The 26,224-nt window shown below is 41.2% G+C and overlaps 4 protein-coding genes across 8 annotated transcripts; 3 read left to right on the forward strand and 1 right to left on the reverse strand.

Annotated features, from left to right (window-relative positions):
• The first annotated feature begins 36 nt into the window (after positions 1-36).
• Positions 37-5,187, forward strand: cabp5b (calcium binding protein 5b). Of its 2 annotated transcripts, XM_040190239.2 has the most exons (6): positions 37-273; positions 1,184-1,214; positions 1,343-1,486; positions 2,104-2,213; positions 2,390-2,537; positions 2,985-5,187. In XM_040190239.2, exons 1-6 carry the CDS (start codon positions 223-225, stop codon positions 3,011-3,013), a joined length of 513 nt encoding a protein of 170 aa, XP_040046173.1. In that variant the 5' UTR covers positions 37-222; the 3' UTR covers positions 3,014-5,187. The 2 variants fall into 2 exon arrangements, with proteins under 2 accessions (XP_040046173.1, XP_077940083.1); XM_078083957.1 differs by lacking the exon at positions 2,985-5,187 and having other exon boundaries at positions 41-273; positions 2,390-2,691.
• On the reverse strand, positions 4,208-9,238 carry asphd1 (aspartate beta-hydroxylase domain containing 1). 2 transcript variants are annotated; one of them, XM_040190235.2, is made up of 6 exons: positions 9,112-9,238; positions 6,707-7,186; positions 6,274-6,480; positions 5,760-5,967; positions 5,228-5,341; positions 4,208-5,021 (listed from the first exon to the last, which is right to left on the reverse strand). In XM_040190235.2, exons 2-6 carry the CDS (start codon positions 7,157-7,159, stop codon positions 4,912-4,914), a joined length of 1,092 nt encoding a protein of 363 aa, XP_040046169.1. In that variant the 5' UTR covers positions 7,160-7,186; positions 9,112-9,238; the 3' UTR covers positions 4,208-4,911. The 2 variants fall into 2 exon arrangements, with proteins under 2 accessions (XP_040046169.1, XP_040046168.1); XM_040190234.2 differs by having other exon boundaries at positions 9,072-9,180.
• On the forward strand, positions 9,228-20,871 carry sez6l2 (seizure related 6 homolog (mouse)-like 2). 2 transcript variants are annotated; one of them, XM_040190231.2, is made up of 19 exons: positions 9,228-9,424; positions 10,146-10,205; positions 10,400-10,528; positions 10,639-10,854; positions 13,086-13,222; positions 13,623-13,815; positions 14,239-14,424; positions 14,517-14,700; positions 14,987-15,150; positions 15,580-15,774; positions 16,230-16,368; positions 16,864-17,060; positions 17,237-17,431; positions 17,547-17,741; positions 17,843-18,034; positions 18,345-18,383; positions 18,593-18,710; positions 18,825-18,936; positions 19,062-20,871. In XM_040190231.2, exons 2-19 carry the CDS (start codon positions 10,148-10,150, stop codon positions 19,092-19,094), a joined length of 2,682 nt encoding a protein of 893 aa, XP_040046165.2. In that variant the 5' UTR covers positions 9,228-9,424; positions 10,146-10,147; the 3' UTR covers positions 19,095-20,871. The 2 variants fall into 2 exon arrangements, with proteins under 2 accessions (XP_040046165.2, XP_040046166.2); XM_040190232.2 differs by having other exon boundaries at positions 9,248-9,424; positions 19,065-20,871.
• A 114-nt stretch (positions 20,872-20,985) lies between these two features.
• Positions 20,986-25,895, forward strand: kctd13 (potassium channel tetramerization domain containing 13). Of its 2 annotated transcripts, none has more exons than XM_040190237.2 (7): positions 20,986-21,832; positions 22,542-22,802; positions 23,352-23,521; positions 23,633-23,722; positions 23,865-23,917; positions 24,081-24,276; positions 24,501-25,895. In XM_040190237.2, exons 2-7 carry the CDS (start codon positions 22,565-22,567, stop codon positions 24,738-24,740), a joined length of 987 nt encoding a protein of 328 aa, XP_040046171.1. In that variant the 5' UTR covers positions 20,986-21,832; positions 22,542-22,564; the 3' UTR covers positions 24,741-25,895. The 2 variants fall into 2 exon arrangements, with proteins under 2 accessions (XP_040046171.1, XP_040046172.1); XM_040190238.2 differs by lacking the exon at positions 20,986-21,832 and adding an exon at positions 21,990-22,124.
• The last annotated feature ends 329 nt before the right edge of the window (positions 25,896-26,224 follow it).

A 26,224-nucleotide genomic window follows, 5' to 3' on the forward strand; every position in this document is an offset into this window, starting at 1 on the left:
ACAGCATTAAGCTTATCTTGCTGTTCTGGACCAAAGCTGCAGAGATAATCCATATGGGACTCCATCTCTGCTCTCTGGCGTACGCAGTCCACTGCTGGTTACGCTTTACGCACAGGCACAGGCTCGCAGAGGAAAAAAAGAAACTGCATCATATAGCAACACATAATCTTTTAAAAAAGAAATTCAATAACACAAGTAGCCACAATCTCGACGACGGCCATCATGAGTAATAAACAAGCCTGCATCTTTCTCAGGGGTGGAACAAGAAGACGCGTAAGTCAAAAATGATTTTATGGTTCGACAGTTTTATCTTGTTTGTTATTTTAGCGTTTAGCTGAATGTCTTTCTGATTCTCAAATTTCATTAAATATATTTATACATCATGATTATCTTTGTTTGTGTTTTACAAGGAAAACACATCTTAATATCATCTTTTGATCAATTAGAAAGCAAATAATACCCAGTTATTTCGTTATTTCTGAATAATGGTAAAAGGGGCCTTATTCAATAATATCCTTATGGACACTTTTTAAGATTAGGCAAAAACAATGACAATCAAAACACAACCTTTAAAATGAAAAGGAAAACATATTTACACTGGATGCACTTGGTTGCATTTATTTTCACCAGCAACAAGAATGTTACATGTTACAGGCAGAAAAACAGTAACGTGTCTGGAGATTAATGTCAACCTATTGACAGAGGGTACAGAGATAAGAATCCGCTTCATTTGCAAAGTATGGCCGCACATTGTTTCCTCGCTTCTTTTAATGTATGTCTGTACTATCACAGAAACATAAATCCCAGCTATGGACAACGACAGTAAAGCTCAACAGATCACCTTACTTAATGTAAATAATAAATTACATAACATAATGTGGATGATGTTATGATCAGAAAACCAGAAAAACTGGGAAACCGTGTGACAAATTAAACAAAGGTACAATTAGGCGCAGCACGCATTGTCATTCTGCAAATGTCAGGTGTTTTTCTTTTGCTTATTACACAGAGTGTTTATAATTCACACGCAATACATGTCTTTATATTGATGCATGCTGCTTTTAGGAGGTATCTCCCTGACGCAATGTAGATAATTGTGGATATAAAACTAGTTGTATATTTTGTCGGAAATAAAACATACTAAAATCATTCCGGATTCACACATTTGATTATTGTCTTCCAGACAAGAGAGCTGACGAAAGAGGAGATTGGAGGTAACATCTGTTCTCTGGATAGTTTTTATGCTTTCTGATTTACGCGTTTAAGTGCTGCATAATACTGTTCACTTTTTCAAATGTCTTGTCACACAGCATCTCATTGTTCGTGTGACTGTGCTCCTCAGAGTTACGTGAAGCTTTTGTCGAGTTTGATAAGGATAAGGACGGTTTCATAACCTGTAAGGACTTGGGGAACCTGATGAGGACAATGGGCTACATGCCGACTGAAATGGAGCTCATACAACTCAGTCAGAATATCAACATGAATTGTGAGTAATGTCCTCAAATTTATACTCCACGCACGCTTTATTACTGCTCGTCATGTTTGGCAGATGAACTGATCTCAAGGGCCGATTTGGTTTGTTTCAGGAAATGTGTATTTCATAATATTCTTAACATCGGTCTCCTGAGACACTTATTTACATTTTCTTTTTCAAAATTAGCCAACCACTTTCTGGTAGGAATAGTCACATGAATTATTGGGTCACATAGATTTTAAGGCAGTGCACAGAAATCTTATTTAGTCTTAAATCTTAAATGATTATTTAGCCCAGATATTATCTTCGTTATTTTTTAACATTGACAGTTTTTTAACATTGACAGTTTGATGCACATTCATGAAGTATTCCACTCCACCGAGCTTTGAAGGAAGTCATCTAAAACTAAGAAGATTAATGGCTAAAGGAAGGGCCAATAATGTTCTTGCGTATATGGTCAGAATTGTTTTCCCGGGTGCAGCAGAGTGAAACGAACTATGTGAATGATCCAAAAGCATGCACTGTTTTGTGGGATTCCGAATGGTGTCATAGCACTCAAACTTGCTTCTCCCACCAATTCCTGCTTATAGTTATTCATAAGTTAATTTACCTCATTTGTCTCATCACAGTGGGGGGACGGGTGGACTTTGAGGATTTTGTGGACCTAATGAGCCCCAAGCTCTTGGCTGAAACTGCAGGGATGATTGGCGTGAAGGAACTTAAAGACGCATTTCGAGAGGTGAGTGCTGTATGCGTATTCTCTCTTCTTGGTCTTTGGCACCCCGTGGTGGATAATAAAGGACTCTGCCAGACGTCGTACTTTAGAAAAAAGTTAAATCTGGCAAAACACTAAGTCATGCTTGCAATAGAAGTCTGAATTGAAGTATTGTAACTTTTTTGGTTTGTTTTTTTCAGTTTGATTTAGATGGTGACGGTGCCATCACGTCTGATGAACTAAGACAGGCCATAATAAAGCTACTTGGAGAACAAACTAGTAAAACCGAAATTGATGCAGTTGTCAGAGAAGCAGATAACAACGGAGATGGAAAAGTTGACTTTGAGGGTGAGATACAAGCACACACAACCTCATGCACACACAAACAGATTTAGAATGATTATAAAGCCTGGCATTATCCTCTGCTTTCTAAATGTTGAGTTCGCTGAGCTGCTCTGTCTAACAAAGGAATTGAAGTAATAGAAATTGAATCAATAATATTTAGTCATAGAAAAAAAGAAAGTGCTGTTAAATGGGTTCAGCAAAAGACACTTGAGATCTGTTATTTTACTGCTCTGACAAATTGCATACATGCCATGAAAAGAATCTACACTTAAAATAATACATTTTTGATTGTCCTTCATAGATTCATGAGATTCTCTCAAAGATTTGTATTTTTTTTTCAGTGCCAGAGCTGAAAGTAGTACATGTAGGGAGCTGAATTTGTTGTTCTCAGTTTGCTGTAAACCTACTAAAGAGTGTAACTATACAATAGCTTGCCCATTCTCTTTACAGAGTTTGTGAAGATGATGTCGCAGAAATAAGGACAACACGAGGAATGTTTGACTGTGCATGGAGTGGATTCCTTTGTGTTTAATTACACTGACTTTAGCCTGCTTCTTATGAACTATTTGACTGTTTTTTTCCTGTTGTTTATGTGGCATCCGCCTCACACGCGATCACGTTGACCTCATTAATTGAAACTTAAAAGTAAAGACGCTTTGACCTTTTCTGTTCAAATTGATGCACATATTATCGGTAAACAAATTGAATGAATTCAATTGCCTGAAGGCCGACGTCTCTCGGACGTGCTTGTTTATTGGGTGTTTAAAATGACAACAGCTGCTCCATCATGCTGCTCTTGGGATTTAATTGGATCCAAAGGACGATATGAATTAGCACTGACCTCCTGAAATTACCGTTTGGCTACGCCTCTAGTGGGGCAGGAGCTTCACCCAGTGACCCCTGGAGAACATGATCTCAGCGTGGATAAGTGTCCTCTGCTGCCACTTCTTCACCTCGCGTGCTTCTGTCTCACTAAAGTGTGAAAGCAGACCTCCATACTTCTATTTGTTGGTACTTTGTACCTCCTCTCAACTACATTTTGGAAGCCAATAGTCTTTACTCTACTGGATTTTTCTTGACCCATGTCACTAGAATAAAGTGTTGAACAAATCGTACATTGAATCAAAGTACATACAACTACATATGAAGAATTAGAGGAATAATCTGTTACTATGTGGTGGATTAGTCCAGTCGCTGTAATCCTTAACATAGATGAACAGATGGCAGATGAGACAAAATCACTACTCTAATTCTCATCTAGTGACTGAAAAACGTAACTCTCCTTCGAACAGATAAAAAGAGCTTAATGAACCAGAATGTGTTCTTAGAATGATATTTGATTCTGTAAAGACACATTCCCTACATGTTTTATTATCCCCCAAACAATTGAACGGACAATTTTCTTGCCATTTCCGTATGAATGATGTTACATTTTATTTTATTATATCTTTTAACAAGCCAAATAGTCTGAATATTTTTCTCTAATAAAAGAACAATATTCTTGAATAGAAATTATTAGCTAAAGATAAATTTGTATTGCATTATTTGAGGCCCCTACAAAGCAACCAGCCCTGACACATATGTAGTGTATCACACACACACACACACACACACACACACACACACACACGTATTACTATATTACCCTTTTATTCCCTACACTGAGCCAATACTGATTCATCTGTTCTTTATTTGTTTTTTGGATTCCAAGCAAAACAGAATTAACAAAAATATTCACACACACAAAAATACAAGCATATATAGAGGTAATAAGAAGATAAAGAATCATCACAGTATGCAAAGGTTTGTATATATTTGGCATTCAAAAGTAATGTATATGATTTTCATGTTTTCACAGTATTTTGGTTGAGCTTATCTTACTTTATTTCAAAATAAATCATCCTGGCTGATCCCAGGCGCTCGTGCACATGCATCAGCTGCTTAAAACAAACTCCAGCATTCAGGACAAACTGGCTTCACATGCAAATAATATTCACAATTACAGTGTATTATATCAAGATATGATTTTTTTTAACACCAGACTTTTGTAGTTTAGATATGTTTGTGCTTATAAGTGATGTCAGCTTGTAGTCTGCAGCCAAACTGTCTAGCATTTATTATCGTAACGGATATAAGTCTAATATTGTCCATAATAATCCGCTCTCGTGGCATAATGCGCTCTAGTGGCATTATGCACTCTAGTGGTATTATACCAATCCACACAATAGCGTGTGTAATTTTTTACACAAATTCTGTGTAATTCTTAAGGCCGATTCACACAGTGATTCATCAACTGGAAATAGAGATAGATGACCCACAACAAGCAGGGCTAAGGTAAGGCATGCCGGCATGTTGTGTATTATTGGCATGAACAAATTCAGAGGTCAGGGCTGAACATGAAGTCCAAAGCTTGTCTCTCTGCTGCAGCCACGTTTGGATGCCAGAGGTCCACACTCAAAATGACACGCGGTCCAGCTTCTGAAGGCCCTTTAAAAGTAGACATGTATACAACTTTAGGTAAATGTTGAACTGCTTGAAACAACTCGTGAAATAAAATAAGAAGTTGCTACTTGTTGTATTCACAATGATCACGCATTGTACATTTGTTTGCTTGTTCATAACTAAGATACAAAAAATAAATTACAGTAAAATATATTTTTTAAATGTTTCAAAACAGTATGTTATTCACTAACCCTTGTGGGAGACGGTGTGGAGGAACGAATCATCAACCAGGAGGCAGTGTCCTTCTGACCAGCACTGAGGCTCCCCTCCCACCACCAGCTCACACAGGGGGGGGGTCTGCAGACCTGCAAAAGTGATTTTTCTAAATGCTGTTGTCATTTAGATACTTTGGTTTCACTAAGCCAATAAAGCCGAGTTCCTGCCTGTATTTAAAACAGTGCGGGTTATAGACAGACGGATCACAGTGCAAAATGATCTAAGAAATTAACCTCAACACTGACCCACATTATGTAATAGTTTAGTTTAGTATTTTTCTTCCTTTCTTTGATATTCTCCACTAAGCCGATGTAATAGATAAATGCGGATTAACCACAATGTTTTCCCTGATACTAGCCATCACATCTGCTCAGAGAATTGTTCCCTTGCTGTTGTTCCTCCTAATGCATATTAAAAAAAAACAGTACAGTTTTTAGTTTGTTTTGTCAGGTTTTCTATGTGTGACAAACTGCATTGTATGCCTGTGTTGCCGATCCTTTTACTCACCAAGGTGACAACGTAGGCGCGTATTAGTGGGTCCGTATGAGCTCCCCAACGTGGCTCCTGGCCCCAACAGCCAAAATCCAGCAGATCCCAATGAGTTGCTGCTTATGAACGTGCGTAGACAGAGAAGCGTCCGGTAGGTGCGCGGACAGGAGCGACAGTTTGCTGCCACAGAGACACCTGCACTGTACAAAGGGAACACTGCATGGCCCTGAAACACACAATGATTTACAACTACTCGTGTCTTAGATGAGACACCCACATCACAATGAAAAATATTGAATTAGAGTCTTTAATGGAGAAACAGGGGACACTACTGGCCAGCACAAACTGGAGATCTCTTGATGTTAAACAGTCTATGTATATGGAAGTGATTTAGAAACTTGAAAAAAAACAAATGAGTATACTGTTGTATTTTATCAACTTCACGCTACTTTTCATATAGTGAAGGTTTTTATAGAGAAGCGTTTTTTGCACTGTCCCTTTACTCGTGGTAGGCTTGAAAGACTCTGTGCACCTTTGGTCCCAGACTGGTCCAGCCTTGTTTTGAGTCGATGCCTCTCTGGTACACAGCCTTGAATTCAGCAAAGATAACAGAGTAGTTTGCCTCCAAAACCTCAATGTCATGTCGATGAGCATCTCGGGGAAAGAAAGGAACACTCGGGACGTCAGGCAAGAAGAAGAGATGAGGCTTCTGTATGGCAGAGAGATCGTTCAGTCTGACCTAAATGGGGAAAAGCTGGAATTATTCATCCTCAATAATTCATTCCCTAATTATTTACCCTTGGACCAAAGTAGTGTCCAGATGAGGTGTTAAACTACTTTGTATAAGGAAAATAAACCTTTGACCACAGTGGAACTGTATTAAATGATTAAATACATCAGATGAACATCACATTTACTGGTAATGGTGTATGCATGTATATGGCCTGCATGGAATAAGCGGGTACCTGCTCACGGAGGCCTTTATGAATGCGGCCCATGCCCACCCAACTGTAGCGCTTGGCGTACTCTTGCAGTGCTTCATACCGTTTCTTGGCTTCTGCAGATGCCTGGCCAGGGAACAAGGCATGACTCAGCACCGGGGCGAGGTAGCCCTGTCCCTGTTCCTCATCCTCCTCTGTTTCCATGGAAATAAAGGGAGTAATTTGATCACTTCTCAAAAGCTTTGACCGTGCGCTGGATTTAGTTCCAGCACAGCTACCGCCCCGGGTCATCATGGACCGCCTGGAGCCTGACTTGAGCTTTCCCCCGTGTGCGTGGCCTGGCATGGGCAGGTCGGAGCCCATTCGATAACAGTGCCACAGAAAGAGGAGCAGGAATGTCCACAAGAGTCCACTGAGAGAATGGACGCCCAGCTCAATGTATGGAGGCAACAGCAGTGTGTTCATTGACCAGTGCATCCTTTGAACTGGTGAGACAAAAATAAACTGAAATAGAAAACAGATGGAGAGATTATGGTAATGCATGGGTGTAATATCTCAAAGTGCTATGAAATGTGTTCAAACCTTAATTAAAACCTTAAAAAATAGATTGTTACTGGTTTAGACTCATTGTTTTTAGAAGAGTTCACTTCTACAATCCAAAACAGGGATTTTCTAAATTGAACAGATCACTGTGAGACGTAAGGCTCTGTTGGCAAAGCATCACAGCCCAAAGGGAATGGACTTTCCTGGATTCAATCCCCTTCAGGGTCACAGGGAGCCGAGGCCTATCCAAGCATGATCTTGGATATCCGTGAATCCGTTAGGATAATCACAGAGCCACTGACCCTTGGTTGAGTTGAGTCACTGACTTTGTGGGATTATGTATGGAGCGAGCGAGCAAAGTAGCTGCGGAGGCAGCTAAAGATTTACAAGCAGGAAATGAAATCACCCGTCAGTCCTGTGAAGTTGCTCCCTAAGAATGTAAATTACGTCTAATATAATATAAAGCGTATCATAGTGAGATACCGAGGAATAACTATTTTTATTGCATTCTAGCATTGCATAAAGGAGAACATGTATGTACGTTTGTTCTGTCGTTAGTCTAAAGCTTAGCAACTTGACAGTTTTGATTCTCATCATTATAACATACATATTGGGAAAACTCTGATCACACTCTGACCAGATGTGTGATTTGAAGAGGGCTCCACGTGTGAAAGGAGGAATCGACAATGGTTTATGTAATAAATGCAAAACCTAATAGAGGAGAGAATATGGTTAACCGGAAAAGGTAACCTGCTTTTGTTCAGAATCTTTTTTTTCTTCGTAAAAAATACACGTTTTTGCTGTTTTTTCTTTTTCTTGTGGTTGACCTGAGTGGGATCAATAGCTTTGTTCCGATTAGAAAAATAATATATTATAAACATTATTATCAATTAAAAACATTATAATTATAAAACATTATAATTCAGAGAGATGAAAACGAGTTTCATATATGAAACAGAGAGTTGAGAGAAAAGCAAGCGTTGGCGTGACAATGGTATATTCTAATTTTCAGAACTTCTCTTAATCTCTGAGTGGGGATTCCACCAACGCCGAGCAAAGGCTTCAGGCAGGTGCGTGGCCCCGGGGTCAGTTGGCGGCCCTCCCACGCAATAAGGCGCCCTACCGATGAAAACGCACCTCATTACACTGCGGGCAGAAGAAACAGGAGCTTCTGGGACTCACTCCAAACCGGTCAACAGGCCGTGGGTTTGGAGGAGCCTCATAACTTTTTAGGCTCTTTATGGGGCTGCAAAATGACTTGGCTGTCCGAGCATACTATAAAGATGATTTCAAATAGAAACTGAAGAATAAGGTATTAACCGTCAAAATAAGGCAACAGTCATATGGTTATCCCGGTATTTGCATTTCATCATCGTTTAAATAGTGACGATTGAACTACCCTTTAAAACCCCTGCTTCACGCCTGCCCGCAAATAACCAATTAATAAGACCGTATTAATATTCGGACCTCGTGCGACAACTGTTACCCTCAAAGAACATGTGTGTGAACGGCACTTGTGCGTATTAAGAGAGGGGGGGCTCTTTCCTAGTATGTTTATTCTGGCGATGACATTTGGGGTTGCAACAATTACATGCGTTGTGTCGCTACAATCTGCTGCACAGTTACGCAAGCTGAATCCATCATTTGTGGACTTGCATCGCTTGTTATTTCAATCGCTCCAGCATTCTTTTTTTTCTTTTTTTTTGCACTGCGCCGGCCCCCACAGCTCAGCTGGCTCATATTTAATGTCCGCATTCCATCTTAGAGCGAACGTCCACTGCACTGTGGGATTCGCCATGCACACGGCACATGCACGCCCTTAACCGAGCAAACATACAGTATTTACCCGCTTGCGTGCAGCGACCGACTCGCGTCGCTCCGATTACCTTGATGCACCGAGCCGCGCCGTGTCGGGCACACTTCAGCACCGTGCTGGGGGACAGCTCCTCCAGCGCTCACAGACTAAATGTGGAGCTCGCGCGCCCGCGCGCCGCCGCCGCTGCACTTACCACCTGCCACCGCTAGGGCACAGCCACAGCTCCAACGCAAATGCCCTCACATCACAGCCGAATGCGTCAACCACACGGCAGCCAGCTATAGGGGCATCTCACCAGCGCTAACCCCGACGTGTTCCCGGGGCCTAAAGCAACAGGATTCAGTCCGAGGAGAGGAGGACAGGAGGCAGTGTGAAAGATAAAGGTAACCTTTCAGGGGCGCTCAGATGGTTGTTGGTCTCACAGTATTGATGACTGATGCCACAAAAAAAAAAAATCGTCCTTCGCACAAAGAGGGCCGGGGATGTGCGAGCGATTCTGCCTCGTATGGCCCCATCGTTTTGTCACACGCCAGGGTTTTTTTTTTTACCGAGGAAACGCCTCGAATAACAGCGGAGGTGTTTTTTGACACATTGTCGCTAACAGGTTGATAAATGGAATACGGTTTGGAGGCTACCTGCGCTGAGGGTTTTCTTCTCGGGTGAATTTTGGAATAGCGCATTTTCGGGTCTGTTATTGCACATTTGTGCGAGAAAATGCAGAGCGGAAAGCATGAATATTTAACCTCACACCGTGTGCGATTCTGTGAAAATGGCTTCTTTTACATTTTCGCTCTTTCGTTGTATGAATTTAATACACATTTACCAGATTGAATGTGCTGAGCCTCTACGGAATCACATCGCAGTGATAACATTATATTAGTAATTGCGGCCTGCGTGGTGTAAACATCAGCTCTGCAGTCTAACTGAAATGCGAGTGTTTCAAATGATATGACAGATAATGTTGTCCTAAATAGCACTTAAGTCAGCATTGATTATTTCCTGCATTCATTATAATGAAGTAATAGCGACTGAATGATAATAATTGTTGTAATTGCATTACATAACAGCTTGCTAATCTATCTGCCTTCTTTACCTTCTCCAAAGCCATGGGGTTCAAACGCCTTGCTGTAGTGCTTTCTGTCACCATGCTCCACCTAGTTTCAGGTACCGTATGTTTATTTTTTGTATAAGTATGTCCCTTTGTTGTTCAACCACAAACATTGACCAATGCAGACTTTGTTTATTTACCTCTACGTTTTAAAATATATATCTTCTGTGTTTGCTTGCCATTGTCTACTAAATATACATGTTTTCATTCCTAGTTACCAGAAATAACAAAAGCAGTTTTCCTGTTTCAGGTATGAGCTTTGTGACTCCTGAGCCTGATACACCGCCGACATCAACCCCAGACTCTTACCCACTGGGTGATCTGATCCACGCTGCCCTGCAGAGCAAAGAATACTTAGGAGACGCTCCGGCAAGCACAGGTACATTTATACAGGCCACCACCGCTTTTTGGGCCTAATGCACCTGAAGAACAGTTCAGGTCACTAACCATTGAAAAGGAAACACTGAAATGGACTTTCGGACTCTGCAGGTACCACCACCAACCCGACCCAGGCTGTTCCTGGGCTCGGGCAGACCGACTCGACAGCAACCGTCATGTCACCGGGGCTCCTCACAACAGCTTTGAGCTCCTCTTCTGCTGCCAGCCGGAAAGGATCCAGAAATGCCATGTCCTCGCTGCCCGTAGAGGAGGAGACAACCACCACCCTGATTACCACGACCACCATAACCACAATGCACATGCCAGGTATGCCCCCACCCCACCCCCCCAAGGGCTTCCTCTGAATCTGTGACGTTTATGGAAGTCTGTTGGATTGTAAGATGCTTGAGCAAATAATTCAGAATTTCACCAGTTGCTTTCGAGCTGCTCAGATTTATCCTTTTTGCTCCCGTTAAGACTCAGCTCTTGACTGACAAGGTAACATGAAAATCATTATATATTGATGATAATACATGAACAGGTGGTGACTGTACAATGTGAGTTACTGGTAAAGAACGAGCTGAACGTGTACTTTTCATTATTAGAAAATTGCAACACTGCTACCTAACCCAACTTTACTGACTTGACTCTCATTTATAATACAGATATGTAGTCAATGGAGCTACCTTCAAATAATGTGAAATGGCATTATGTAACATATTCACTATCTATAATTGATTTTAGATCCTTCTTTGCACCGCTTGTTGTCGGCATGGAAACATTTCTGGCAATTTCAGAAACTGAGAGTATAAACTGAATTGTGCTGAAAATGAGGTGCTCTCCTTCTTTCCTGTTGAAAGTAGTCAATGAAAGCATCTCTTCTCCTCTATCTCACTCACTAACCCAAAGCATGAAATCACCTTGGTTTACCAACATGTGATACATTCGGCATTCAAGTTGTCACGCTTCACATTTGCTATCGGTGTTTTCTTAATTCAGAGTGTCGAATGAAAAGTTGTAGAACCCAAAAAAAAGGCAATAGAAACTCTTTGTGTTTTAGATATTATAACAACCTACAAATTAAACCTAATCAGCCAGTAAGAACACAACTTATTGACTGAACAGAGCAACCAAGGGAACCCATGAAAACTCGTGTCAGCATTATTGCTGCCATGTCAATGCATGAGAGGAGAAGCATTCATTTGATAAGTCAGTCCACCATGACCAGAATACTAATCGGGAGTGGTGAGGAGCAGAATGGCACCCATGTCGGAATTGGAGCGAGTGAAACAACATCACCGTGCGGAGCTCACTGCAGGTGAATTACAGCTGCTGCTCATTCTGCTCATGGAATAAAGAAAGACACCTGCACCTGCTGCGAATGAGAGCAGAGGAAGTTTCATTTAGCACTTAGACTGTAGATCAGCTTATTTACACCAGATGTGGTTTTTAGAAATGTCAGGCCGGATTCATTATCAGCAAGTTGTGTTTGTGTGTGTGCGCTTGTGTGCGTTTCATTGTGTTTTGTTACGAATTATCAATTCAGCCCCCTATGAAACAGGCTCAAAGTAGCAAGTTAAAATATATGTTTATCATATAAGCCCGAAGTTGGCTGGGATGGACTCCAGCCCCCCCGCGACCCTGTGTGCAGGATAAGCGGTTTGACAATGGATGGATGGATGGCATATAAGGATAATATATGCTGTTTCCAACTGTTTCCTGTCTTTACACGTAACTAACCGATTGCTGGCACATAATTAGCTTAATATTAAGCTTAATATTTTTCCTTTAATTGTGTTCTTGTGTACATGTTCAGTTAACACAATCAGCTAAACTACTTAATATCATTTTTTCTGTTCATTGTCAGCCAAATCCTCTCCTGCCATTTGTATTAAAGGGATGATCAAAAATTAGATTCAACCAAAGCATAGAAGCAGTTTCATTCAGGTATTGAATGCACGGCAATCCAATACAGCAAAGCCCCACAGAAGGCAGAGCTCACTGTAGGAATTACTTTTCCTTTTTCCCACCCGTTGGTGTACTGTTACTAACAACTGCATGTGGCCACTTTGTGGTGATATGTCAGGTTGGTATTGTTGTTGGCCTCAGGTCGTGTTGCAACAATACGAGGCAGAAACACGCTACTTCGTCTCAGATGAAACATGCAGTCATGCTGTAGTTCACGGTTTATTTTTTATTGTGACTATACATATACACAACAATGTGTGGATATTATGGACGAATATTGTTTATTTAATCATACTTGACATTTTCCTCAAATGAAATAGTTATTCTCCTCAATATCCAGTCTAAGGGATTGGCCCACATTACACAACCAGTTGAATATTATTTGGTAAGACAAACTTCCTATGACAGTGTATGTGTGATCTCCGATTGCTCAGAAAAGTACTCGATCAAAATTCTTAAACTGCTTTAACTCAATTTTTTTTACTGTTGCTGTAAAAAACGGACGTTTTTTTTAAAGCTTTCCAGGATGGAGTGAATTTATAAAGCATTACTTGTACATATTGACACCTGTAATTTCCCTCTTTCCACAGTACAATGCAATGCAACTTTGTCAGCAATGGAGGATGTTGTCGAGTCACCAGATCCTGCAACCGTATCCTCATCCTTCTCCCCTCTGGAATGCACCTACAGCATTACTGTGTACGCAGGTTATGGTGTGGAAATTCAGGTAATGTGCATTCTATCCTATGAATCCACACTCAGCTCTTAAAATATATCACTTTTTTCAATTACATTTTTACTTTTTGCTGGTGCAATGTGAAGAGGGACATCATCTCTACCTGTCTATATAGAAAGAAAATGAAACAGCTCTCACAGTGGTGTGCAGTAAGTTTCTTATTGTAATAATGCAGCAACAACAAGGTCAGTCAGCTGCAATGTATAAAGTTTAAGCTCATGAGGCACAAGTGGAATGTCAGTTAGTTCTGGCCAAGACACACACACTTCAGAAGACACATAGGTATATGTCATTACATCCTTTGTTGCTGAAATTGTCTGGCAAGTTAATTCCAAAAACGAAATGTAAAAATAAAATGCCAGAACAGTATTTCTTCTTTTTTTCCCGGTAGGTGAGGAAGGTAAACCTTTCTAAGAAAGAGTCTCTGACAATCATGGGGCACGGAGGCTCGGCACCGGAGCTCTTAGCCAATGAGACCCTGATGAGAGAGGGTCAGGTGATTCGCAGTACGACCAATCAGGTGTGCATTCACTATCGCAGTCTCCAACCGAGCAACCACGGCGTGTTCAGCCTCCACTACCAAGGTAAATGAACGTTTCCTCTATGCATAAAGCTCAGAATTAAAACCTGCATTCTTGCATATTTTTAAGCATAGCAGCATTGCAGATGTGCTGTGAAAGTGACCTTCGAAAGTCTTTAACTGCGATATTAGTGTTCGCGTTTGGTCAAGGAGCACTGAGTTCCGTATCGTAGGCGACAATGTTGAATGTGCAACATTTAAAAGGATCTAAGTAAGCAACAGAGGAAGGTTGTGGGGATTAAACTCAAGCTAAAGGACAGTCAGGACCTTTGACAATCTCACGATCATGACGGTGACGCGAGAGGTGAAGGTCGAGTCAGACGTACTAGAAATGTATGATCCGGTTGCACAGAACCCTTTTTTTCGGGGGGGGGGACCTCAACTTTGCGTTAATCTAATTGTCGCTCTGTTTTGTTCACATCAACAGCCTTTCTGCTGTCTTGCCCGTTTCCCCTGTCCCCCGTGGGCGGCGGGGTGACGGTGACAGACATCCATCCCGGAGGTCAGGCACACTTCCACTGCGACCCGGGCTTCCAGGTCCGCGGCCACGAGGTGGCTACTTGTGTCAACACAACGCAACCCCACTGGAGCACTGCGGAGCCACAATGCGTCGGTCGGTAAATTAAACGGGTCTTTGGTCACGGAGTGAATTTTGAGGTTGTGGATTGTGTAAACCGATGTGTGGGATATCGTTCTTTGCCTCAGCTGTGTCTTGCGGAGGATGGGTCCGTAATGCAACAGTTGGCCGGATACTGTCTCCTCCGCCTCCTTCTGTCGGCAACCACAGCAATGGAAATAACCTGAGCTGCCACTGGTTAATAGAAGCCAAGGAGGGACACAGACTCCACCTACACTTTGAGAGGATTGCACTGGATGAGGATGATGACAAGTAAGTGTGTGCTTGCCACTACTTTGTGTATTTCATCAGCTTCTCTGACTTGAGTTTAGAACTGTTTAGAAAAGTTTTCTTTGTTTATCTGACAAACTTCTATCTTCTAATTCAATGAAAACGTTCATTAAAGCATCAGAAAATACTACAATACTACACTCCAGTGGGAGATGCTGGCTGTTGTTGATTGCCTTTACTCTGCAATACACTTATTCAGACGCTGATCAGGACATGTCCCTCTGTTCAGGAGCTTACGTCAGCGATCTCTGTGGTTTGTTCCTCTCAGGTTGATTGTGCGCAGTGGAAACAGTTCCCTGTCCCAGCCGCTCTTTGACTCGGACCTGGACGACGTCCCTGAACGCGGGCTGCTGAGCGAAAGCTCAACGCTGTACTTGGAGCTCACGGCCGATTCTTCCTCCATCCCTCTGCTTCTGGCGCTGCGATACGAGGGTGAGCGGAGAGGCTTTGCGTGGATCAGCCTTAATATTTACTACTTACAAAAACACAACGACGGTGTGTCGATGTACATCCTTCAGAGCTAGTTTTTGTATAATATTGAATAGTGTGTCAGTATTCTCCCTAAAATATTATTTCAGTATTGAAATGGGGTTCAATGGGCAGTCTATAAAACCAAGGCTTTCTTCTCGTTGAATTGTTGTGTTAGAGATGTCCCTAATGACCTAATGAGCCACTTGCAGCGTTTGTTTACCCTCTGCCCACGCTTCAGTGGCATTTATTTTAGTCTTTGAAGAAGCTCAAGCCTTTTTGTCAAGCAATAAACCCAATAGGAGAAGGCAACTCTAAAAGATCTAAGGAATAGTGGGACACTTTTTCTCTGCTTGGCATGGACACACTGTGTCCTAATTTATCTTCTTTCAGCTTTTGATGATGAACACTGCTGGGAGCCCTTCATCCCTCATGGGAATTTCAGCAGCAGCGACATCACGTATCAGCTGGGAACCACGGTTGCCTTCACCTGCTCTCCCGGCTTTGTCATGGAGCAAGGCTCCGGGACGATTGAGTGTGTCGACCCCAGCAACCCTCACTGGAATGACAGCGAGCCCGTGTGCAGAGGTACGTTTCGGGGGTCGAGTTTGGGTCGGCTTTTGAATAAATTACGGAAATCGGGCGCTTTTTTATGTCTTTGGTCAGATTTAGATATCCAGATTTCTAAAACATTCAGTTTGGTAAGTTTCGACATGAAGTGAGACGGCCGAACGTTTTTCGTTAATATTCTGACAGTTTTGTTTTGAGATGACTGTGTCACCTGTCAAACTCGCTGGAAGCTGTTAATAGTGAGACTGAGAGACTGTGGCCGATATAGAACCGAGACCTCGCAATGAGTCACTGGCTGAAAACACAGGTGCTGTTTTTTCAACTCACGGAGAGCAGTTCTATAAGCCATATGCTGGTTGGTATTTATTTGTATACACACGGTGATGAAGTGTCTGTTACTTTATGCTCATCATGCTGTGTCTCCAAATTCACGTCCTCGCCTCACTTTCTCTCATGTCTCCTGCTTCTGCAAGCTCTGTGTGGAGGAGAGTTGACTGAGCCATCGGGGACCATCCTGTCTCCTGATTGGCCCCAGAGCTACTCCAAGGGGCTGGACTGTGTGTGGCAGATCCATGGCAACGAAGAGAAACGCATCGAGCTGGACGTCCAGATGTGAGTGTTGCCAAGTTAACTGACTAAGTTCAGTTCTTAGCAAAGACACAGTGGTCCTGATAAAATAGTAACACAATCCCTTCACCTATCAGATTTTTTTTTAATCGCTGGTATCAAATTTTCACTGAGCCGGAGAGATTCCACACTTACACACAGTAATAATGACCTGAATTAATAGCATCTTAATGGAAAGCTGAAAATAGGTTGGTGAGATAAGTACATGATTCGTTTTCACATTCATTTAGTCACTCGGACACATTTGCAATATCATTGTCTTTAATAGACTTTATTAAAGTTGTATTTCGATGACCCAGAAATATCATTCTATAAATATGCCCACAATGTAAGTTATAAGATCCACACTGTTGATTTTATATAATCCTCTGCGTCTCCTGCACCGAGTGCATCAAGTGGGTGGACCGCTCGTCTAAAGAAAAAAACGGAACCTGCCTGAAGTGAAATTTCCCTCTGTTACTCTTATCTTTCCTTCTTAAGTTTAAACATCCGCCACACTGACGTGCTGACGGTTTTCGACGGGCGCGACCTCATGTCCCATGTGATCGCACAATACATGGGATCCAGAGAGCGTTTCCAGGTTGTGTCCGGCGGGTCCGAAGTCACCATTCAGTTTCAGAGCGATCCGGATGATTCCAGCTTCATCCTGAGTCAGGGATTCCTCATTCATTACCGAGGTAAGTTCACCGCTCAAGTCACAGCCTTTAGGCTTAATGTGAAGAATAGCGGGCTCTTTAGGGCGTATCCCAGGACGTGTGCTCTTTAGGGCGTGTCCCAGGACGTGTGAGGGCTGTCATTGCTAAAGAGCTGATAATGAACATTAATTTTGCTTCTCCCTGTCTGTGCGCTGCAGAGGTCGAGCCAAACGACACCTGCCCGACTCTCCCTCAAATCGACTTCGGCTGGATCAGCTCGTCCCACTCGTCCCCCGTGAGGGGCAGTGTGCTGACCTATCAGTGCCAACCAGGATATGACATCAGTGGCTCCGACATCATCACCTGCCAGTGGGACCTCTCCTGGAGCAGCAGCCCACCCACGTGTGTCAAAGGTGAGACAAGCCTTGAGATATTGACTCCACCATGACGCGCTTGTTAACTGTACAGTTTCTCCAATGGAGCCATTGTGTGAAACGCTGTCCCACTTTGTCCCCCGACCCCCCGCAGTCCAGCAGTGTCCCGACCCAGGAGAGGTGGTCAACGGAGCGCGCTCTGTGCGCCCCGAGACGGGTTTTGCAGTCGGAACGGTCGTGCGTTTCTCTTGTAACCAGGGTTACCAACTGGAGGGTCCCAGCCAAATCTCCTGCCACGGGCGGGACACCGGCACCCCCAAATGGAGCGACCGCGGCCCAAAGTGTGTCTGTGAGTGCCTTTCGTCTACGACGCTTACTGGCGGCCACGCGTTCAGGAGTGATCTGCTAATGCCAGACGTGTGTGTGTGTGTTTTTGTGCGCTCTGTGCAGTGAAATACGACCCGTGCCCAAACCCCGGTGTCCCCGACAACGGTTACCAAACGTTGTACAAGCACAGCTATCAGGCCGGAGAAACTCTCCGTTTCTTCTGTTACGAGGGCTACGAACTTATCGGCGAGGTCATTATCAGCTGCGTGCCCGGCCATCCCTCTCAGTGGAACAGCCCTCCGCCCTTCTGCAAAGGTGAAGGTTCATTGTCTCCCCCAACCTTTATTTGAACGTTTATTTTTATTATGACGGTATTGTGCTTTCAGTAACAGAAAGTAGGTCTAGATCCTAAAGTTTATTTTTTGTTGCCATTGTTATCAGTGTCACATCTTGTAAAAAATATTGTAGGGCAATCATATGTTATATATTCATGTTATGTTCTCTATAATTTTGTAATATTTTAATATTATTTAGATGGAGGCTTTAAATATTCCCAGTCTGCACTGTGGGTAGAATTTATAATCATCCGTTTCACCTCTCTTTCTCTTTTCTTCATATCACACAGTGGCATATGATGATCTTTTGGATGATCACAAATTACAAGGTGATTTCTTTACTCTTCTCCAATTTGTGAGCTCTCAAATGTAGGGATTAAAGTCTAGCGTTTTTCAATAGTAAACATCTAATGCAAATGTGTGAGCGTTTCTCCAGATTAGTCAGCCATTTTCTTACCTCTTTGACAGTTAATAAAACAGAAGAAAAAGGGATTATTTCGTACCCTGGTGTTGTGACGATTGTTTGGCTGTTTCACAGTGTCAGTGCCATTTGAGCCGTCCCATCAGATCCTGAGTGAGAACATTGCTTTAGCAATAATTCTGCCAATCATCCTGGTGATCCTCTTGATTGGAGGGATTTACATGTACTATACAAAGTGAGTACATTTAGGGAGCTTGTTATTAAGTAGGCTTCTATTGATTTGATAGAATGATTTGACTTTTCTTCACCTCCTTTCAGAATAATGTATAATTCCTTTTCTCGCTCACAGCATATGCAGACTAGAATGGAAGCCCCTCTTCTGGAAGTCTCTGTCCCACACACACTCCTACAGTCCCATTACAGTCGAGTCTGACTTCAACAACCCTCTTTATGAGGCAGGGGTAAGTAAAACGATCAAATCTATACTGTGATTTATAATGAGACTTTGGACTAATTTGTGTAGGTGTTTTTATCCAACATGAGGAGTCTGAACTGATTATCAGGGATTTATGTCTTACTCTTCCAGCAGGATACACGGGAGTATGAAGTATCCATTTAAAGGAGACAATGTATTGGTAAGATTTGAAAACCAGAGAAAGATTGAATTCTTTACGAAGACAAATTCCTTAGAAACATAAGGCCTCGCTCCCCTTTTATCATTCATTTTGGTTGATATAACGATCACTGTACCTCTGGTTTATCAAATTGTAGTGTTTTATTTTGATTTGAGTCACTTATTCACTGGTCTGCCAAACGTGGGTCCTTCTTCACGGTCAAACTGTATCGCTAGGACTGGTGCCTTATGAAGGGTAGGGAATTGATAACAAAGAACAACCAACATTCTGGGAGGACTAAGGTGAAAAAAGGTGAAGGAAAATGTATTTATTTATTTTTTGAATTAAATTATTATGGAGCCGAAATGTTAGAGAACTTGGCAATACTTTATTTGTAACTATCAAAAGTTACAGTTATGAGCATTCAGTTCTCACTGAATGTTTTTTTAATTATTCGTAGTGGCTCGTGGTACATTTCACAATGTGTTACAGTAGAAGGGGAAGAATTATTCAAAATTTCCAAAATGAGAAGGAGTGTCAAATCAACACCATTGTTTATTCTCTTCCTCACTTGGTTTCTCTCTCTTTGTGAAACACACACACACACACACACACACACACACACACACACACACACACACACAAATTGAATGTAAATACTTGACTTAATAATGCCTGAGGTTGGTATATATACAAAATTATATATAAAAGCCTCATATGCAGTATACAATTATACATGGTGGTGGGAGGTTATATATTTTCATTATTTATGTAATGAAAATTCAGTGCCAAAATATAATGTTAAATAATTTAATGTCCCTTCGTGTTTCATCTGTTGTTGCAAAACTGTTTACAAAGGCAGTTTATTTTATTCTTCGCTGTATCAGGAGTGCATTGTCACCCAGTGTCACATGACATAGAGTATAAGCAAAAGGGGAGGACATGAATGTCATAATGCTTAGAGCATGCACTGATTGTAAATTATATTGCTTCTGCTCAATCTTGCCATTATCATTATAGTTATTGACAGTTGTCACTGTTATCAGATTTGATGTTGTATGCACTATGTTGATGAAAAATTACAAACTTGGCTGCTTGCTGTGATGCATTATGTATTTATTTAAAACTGATTGTTTCAACAGTGAATGTAGTCTCATTCTCTGAGCCAAATGAAGGATCCTAGAGACTGTTGCTTTGTAAAATTAATTATTCTCTTATCATCAGTAGCATTTCTTTGCATAATGTATATGAATACACTCTTTTGAAGACAGTTAATCATTTGCTGAATTGGAAATAAAATTTCTGTTGAGTGGTGTAAAACTTGTAGAAATTAGCAGTATTTATTTATAAATAACCATACTATAACTACATATGGGCGCACACAAAACCTCCACCGTATTGACACGTAGACAACTTGTCTAATGCACATTTAAAAAATACTTTTAGAGATCATTTGGAGTTTTGGTTTATGGCTGTTTTTGTCATGTCAAACAAAAAACAAAAAGGTAATAAAAATACTAAATAAAAAAATTGGAAAAGAAAATACATTTTTAAGTAATGACAATGTGTGTATAATTATATCCCCCCTGCTTTGGTTTGGTAACCTTGTTTCTTAAATTCACCATAAGTGACATTAACAAACATTTATTTTGAAAACAATTGTTGATACTAAAGATTTATGAAGGATCAAAGTACATATACCTGTATTATTCCCCCTAAAGAATGTGGAGTTGTTGTATCTACAGTGACCAATAAAGGATAACAAACATTATTTCACGATCATTTCTGTAATTTGGTTTCTGTTTGTTTCAGTCCACATTATTTATGCATTTATCAGAAGAGGTATCAATATATTGACGCAAGGAATTTAACTTGACGTGTCTCACTATGACCACTAGAGGGCAGTAATCACCTGCGACTGCAAGCAGGTGACTTGCAGGTTAGTCTCATTCCGCTTGGTGCTAAATGAACTTTAGCAGAAAGACTGAACAAAAAAACGTGAGAATTGATCACATGTTACTTATTTGGATACTGATGTGGACATTATCGGGATGATTTACTGGTTCTCATATGATATCTGAAAGCTGTAGCTGGATCGTTGCTTTGATACAGTGCAGTTGCAGTTCCTGACCATCACCACTGGAGGGCAGGAAAGGCATCAGTCAATACAGTTCGGTGTTGTCTCCGCAATGAGCAGCTGATACAAATGAACAATTGTCCTTTAAGTAATCAATACTGTAGATAGTATTCATGTAACTCGGTGGTCGCCAGTGCAACGTTACCGTTTCCATCGCTACGGGCGGCGCTGCTGCGCGCTCGAAACGAAGCTGAAGCAGAAGAAGAAAGCGGCGGAAGAAGACGTGCGGTTTCGTTTCCGAGTAACCTACTTAGCTCCTTCTATTACCACCAGTTAACTCTCTTTATCTCCTGCAATGGAACTGGCTGTTCTTACAAAGGCGCTTGGCGTTATTTGAGGGCAAGTTTCACGCTGTTCCCCCAAGAAACGATTCAAAACAAATGAGCAGTCGTAGCTTAAGGCGTAGCTAAAACGATTAGCCATTGTTAGCCTCTTGGATTTAGCTAACGTTAGCTGGGCTGGCTGGGATTAAAATGAGTTGTCAAACGTTAGCCGTATCAATGTTAGTTGGCTAGCTGAGGATCGATTGCTAGAAGATTTAACGAGTGCACGTGTAGCTCTCTTGGCCCAACGTTAGCTAGGTTGAACTCCTGGATGTTCAGTGTGGTGAGTACATTTTTTTTTGTCACAAGTAAAATGTAAACTCCATCCTATGTGAATGCCTTAGCCTGATCTGATAGCATCTATCAACAATGCAATAGATATCAGTCGTGTTTCTAATAGCCGGCCTTGTTGTTGCTTACGTTGATAACCCGATGATTTCCAGCTGTGGGTGTAAACTGCTCATGTTTGTGGGTTACACGTTAAACAATAGTGGCTGTTCCGAAACAGAGTGTCATTCATCCCAGTACGATGAGGTGTCAACAGCTCGGCACCGACGAGGACTAAATCATTACAAGTTAGTTTAATTGTAATCGCATCATCTATTATCCATTCAGAATCACTTCATATTTTATTGTCTGTGCGGACACGAAAATAGCTGAATTTCCATGAAGGTGAACAGACCGTCGTACTAGCAAAGGAAGTGTGGTGATCTCTGGATTTCTTGCTCACATATTGTCATTATAATGACTTACTCTATTTTATAGTCTGTTTTGCCATTCTTTAGCCATAAATATGTCAAACTTTGTTTTTCCACAAGACAAATATCTACATCCGTAATCCATTATACGGTGCAGTTAATTAAATGGTTTTACCCACTCGTTGTCAACACTGAAATAAGGACAACGAACTATTTCATTAAATCCATAATCCTTCCTGACTTGTTCTCGTCCAAACCTTTACTTCTAAGCCGTTGTGTTCTTCTGTTCCGCAGCCAGGAAGTGACTCTTGAGCTCCATGTCTGCTGAGGCTTCGGTAGGCGGTCATGCTGCTGACTCGGCCCAGTCTGCTGTTTCCCAGCCTGCCTTCCACAACACGGATGAGTTTAGGAATCACGGTCTTCTCGGGAGCAAATATGTCAAATTAAACGTGGGCGGCTCACTGCACTATACAACCGTTCAAACGTTAAGCAAGGAGGACAGTCTGCTGAGGAGCATATGCAATGGAGGAACGGAGGTTTCCATTGATTCAGAAGGTGAGCGAATGAGTCCGTCTGTCTGAGCATGAACATTGTTACTGGATCCACCTTGTTGTTGTTGTTGAATGTCTTGAAGGCTGCATCATTGATATCAGGAATGTTCAAAGTATGCTATATAATTCCTTATGCCTACCATCAACTTACATATTTCAGGTGCCAAGTTTTAGTTTTATATTAATATATAAAGAAAATCTGAGTTACCTTTTAAACCTAACACTTTAATCATAGTGCATATTATTCAGAGGTAAAACATGATGGAGGGTCACTGCAACATTTGTTACCTTGGTCAACAAGGTTCCTACTTGGGGCACAGTTTTGTAGAATCAAACCAGATTTGTCAAAAACATGTTTTACTTGCCCATGCTGCAGTTTGTCTGCTAAGACTGTCATTATCAACTTAGTCTTATGTGTCCCATATTACTGGTTGCATTTCAAATCTGTTTCTATTGTAGCTGTTTCCATAGTAAATGAGTGCAGACTGGAGCTATTTGTCTGCAACAAAAAGTAATTGCCAATAACTGAACGTGATTTATCCTGTGGCCACAGGTTGGGTAGTTTTGGACAGGTGCGGCCGACATTTTGAACTTGTTTTGAACTTCCTGCGAGACGGATCAGTGCCACTCCCAGAGGACCACAGAGAACTGGAGGAGGTTCTCAAGGAGGCCCAGTACTATCAGGTCCAGGGACTGGTCCAGCACTGCCTCGGCGCCATGCAGGTGAACAGCTATTTGGAAGACTAAACAAGAATCCTTAAATTTGATTAATTGATGGGTACAAACAAGCGTTGCAGATGTATTTTAATATATTTCCTTTTTGTTTACCTTTAGAAACAAAAGGATGTCTTTGAAACTGTGTGTCGCATCCCTATGATCACCTCAGCCAAAGAAGAACAGAAGATGATCGCCACTTGTAGAAAGGTAAAGAGCATTTTATCAGTCAAATAAAACCCTGAAGTGTTCATATCTGTCTTTTTTTTCTTTTTGTATCAAGAATCCCTTAAATTGTATCTATGTTCCATTATCTAATAAAAATAATAGATACATGGATTTGTTTCTACAGCCGGTGGTAAAGTTGCAGAACAATCGAGGAAACAACAAATACTCCTACACCAGGTAAAAATATCTACGGCTGATTGTTCGTCTTACTGCCCAATGCTCTCAGAACTATCAGTGTTTTATTTGACCGTCTCTTTTTATCTTCAACGCTTGGAATTTGATGGAAAATGAATCGTCTCACTTTATATTTACTTCCTTGCTGTCTCTCCCCTGTGAACAGCAACTCTGATGATAACCTGCTGAAGAACATTGAACTGTTTGACAAACTGGTGCTACGATTTAATGGCCGCGTCGTGTTCGTCAAAGATGTGCTCGGGGATGAGATCTGCTGTTGGTCTTTTTATGGTGAAGGGCGCAAGATTGCTGAAGTATGCTGCACTTCCATCGTCTACGCCACAGAGAAGAAGCAGACCAAAGTAAGCACGACATAGCGTATATATACAAAGTCCTTGGACCACTAACCCTAACCGACCGCTCGAGAGCAGTATTCCTCTAACTCTGTGCCAGAAAGTGTTGTTTTCCTAATGTGGAAGGACTTTTTTTTACCTTGTTGTTTGCATTGTTTTATTTAAAATGTATTAATTTATTATTTCTACTGAGTTTGTTTTTCGGGCTAAATGTTACTGATTTTTGTTTTTAGGTTGAGTTTCCAGAGGCCCGAATCTTTGAAGAGACCCTCAATATCCTCATTTACGAGAATGGAAGGGGATCTGGTCCAGGAGGCCTGCACCTTTTAGATTCGAGGGGCTCAGGTTCTTCCCTGGGAGCCGAGGAAGAAGGTGCTTCTGGGGGCGACAGGCGAGTAAGACGGATCCATGTAAGGAGGCATATTATGCACGATGAAAGAGGACCCGGTCAACAAACCGTGTACAAGGACTAATAATGTGAAACATAAGTCTTGGGAGAGTGAATTTATGTGTGTTCATTTTGTCTTGATTGCTGGAATGAAAGATGTGCTTGATCAGAACTCTCTCCGTAGTCATTAAAATATCTTGACATGTCACTGCACAGAAATGTAGGGGTTGATGATCTGTAACTGAAGTAGGAGCTGTTTGGACATGACAAAAGCTCCTGTTGGCAAGGAAACAAATTGTGTACATTATTTATATAGGAAATGTGTAAATTTACCTGGGAAATTAAACTGGCATAGATGTTGCTTTTCATTTGTTAAGGAACTTCCTGTATGTTACCGAATGGGCCCAAAAGGCCATCCCCCAATCCCACCTGCTGGTGGGTGTTCATGATATGCACTGGCCTCCTCCTCTGTTTGACCTATAGGAAACAATATCAGTCTGTCTATTCTTAAGTTGAACTGATTTTCTGCCTGGTCGTAATTAACAGAGGCCGGTTTAGACTAGATATGTTAACACTGGAATAAAACTGTGTAGCCATCTAAGGAAGGTTGTCTATGAATGAGATTGTTGAGCAGCTCCATTTTCTTTATTTAAATTATTACTGCTGTTTCTTTCAAGATGTTTTTATTCATTAATTTATGAACCTAATTTATTGTTTCCTATTTAACTTTTGTATTGTATGCAATCTTTGTGTTAACTAGTGCTTAAGTGAGTTAAAATGTTGGAACGATATGATGCACTCTATAGCTCACACCAGATTTTGAATTTACTCCTGTAAACGACTAGATAGTGTACTTACATTTCAGTTTCATGAGGAACCATGATCATTTCTTTGATATTGTGTTTTATTCTGAGCCATGATCATTTCACTTTTGCTTTACGTTTTATACTGAACCACTGAAATCTACTGCAGGTATTTGGCCATATGGTGATGATAAAGGCAATTCATTTTTTTTTTGTATTGCCCCTGGGAGAGTGTACACATTTGTTTTTGGTAGTCACCCGTGTTTTGAGTAAACTTAATTCTGAATATTGGGGTGGGGGGGCACATTGAATGAGAGCAATATGTCTCAGATCCTTAATAATATCACCTTTTAGAATTCCTTAAAATATGCACTAATATGACTTCCGTCCTGTTGTGGTCATGGGAATGTTCTGAATAAATTGTTGGTGAAATCAAACTGTAGCTCATTTGATTGATTTACTAAAGTGCAAAAGAATGACTCCAATGCATATTTATTGACATAACTAATGGATGGTGGCAACAGGATGTTTAATACCTGTATTTAAACTATGAGATTTTATAGCTCCTTGTGAAGTTCTAAAATCTTTAAAGTTTGTCTCTTAACAGATGCTTAATTAAGTGGCAATAATTATTTGGATGTTATTCAACATTACTACACTGTATATGCAGAAACTCATGGATTCAAGGATTGACTATTCACTGCTCATCAACACATTGAATTTATAGATATTTTCAGAAATTTTAATAGTTGTGTAAATATGCTTT

The sequence above is a fragment of the Gasterosteus aculeatus genome, chromosome 11, assembly GCF_964276395.1.
Source record: "Gasterosteus aculeatus chromosome 11, fGasAcu3.hap1.1, whole genome shotgun sequence".
Lineage (NCBI taxonomy): Eukaryota > Metazoa > Chordata > Actinopteri > Perciformes > Gasterosteidae > Gasterosteus > Gasterosteus aculeatus.

Coding starts and splice junctions, on each gene's coding strand:
- cabp5b (XM_078083957.1), top strand. CDS start 223: ATGAGTAATAAACAAGCCTGCATCTTTCTCAGGGGTGGAACAAGAAGA. Junction 1,215..1,342: donor GACGAAAGAGGAGATTGGAG/GTAACATCTGTT, acceptor TGTGCTCCTCAG/AGTTACGTGAAGCTTTTGTC. Junction 1,487..2,103: donor TCAGAATATCAACATGAATT/GTGAGTAATGTC, acceptor GTCTCATCACAG/TGGGGGGACGGGTGGACTTT.
- asphd1 (XM_040190235.2), bottom strand. CDS start 7,159: ATGCACTGGTCAATGAACACACTGCTGTTGCCTCCATACATTGAGCTG. Junction 6,481..6,706: donor ATAAAGGCCTCCGTGAGCAG/GTACCCGCTTAT, acceptor TTCCCCATTTAG/GTCAGACTGAACGATCTCTC. Junction 5,022..5,227: donor CCACACCGTCTCCCACAAGG/GTTAGTGAATAA, acceptor CTACTTTTAAAG/GGCCTTCAGAAGCTGGACCG.
- sez6l2 (XM_040190231.2), top strand. CDS start 10,148: ATGGGGTTCAAACGCCTTGCTGTAGTGCTTTCTGTCACCATGCTCCAC. Junction 16,369..16,863: donor ATCGAGCTGGACGTCCAGAT/GTGAGTGTTGCC, acceptor TTCCTTCTTAAG/TTTAAACATCCGCCACACTG. Junction 17,742..17,842: donor CCGCGGCCCAAAGTGTGTCT/GTGAGTGCCTTT, acceptor CGCTCTGTGCAG/TGAAATACGACCCGTGCCCA.
- kctd13 (XM_040190237.2), top strand. CDS start 22,565: ATGTCTGCTGAGGCTTCGGTAGGCGGTCATGCTGCTGACTCGGCCCAG. Junction 23,522..23,632: donor ACTGCCTCGGCGCCATGCAG/GTGAACAGCTAT, acceptor GTTTACCTTTAG/AAACAAAAGGATGTCTTTGA. Junction 23,723..23,864: donor TGATCGCCACTTGTAGAAAG/GTAAAGAGCATT, acceptor TTGTTTCTACAG/CCGGTGGTAAAGTTGCAGAA.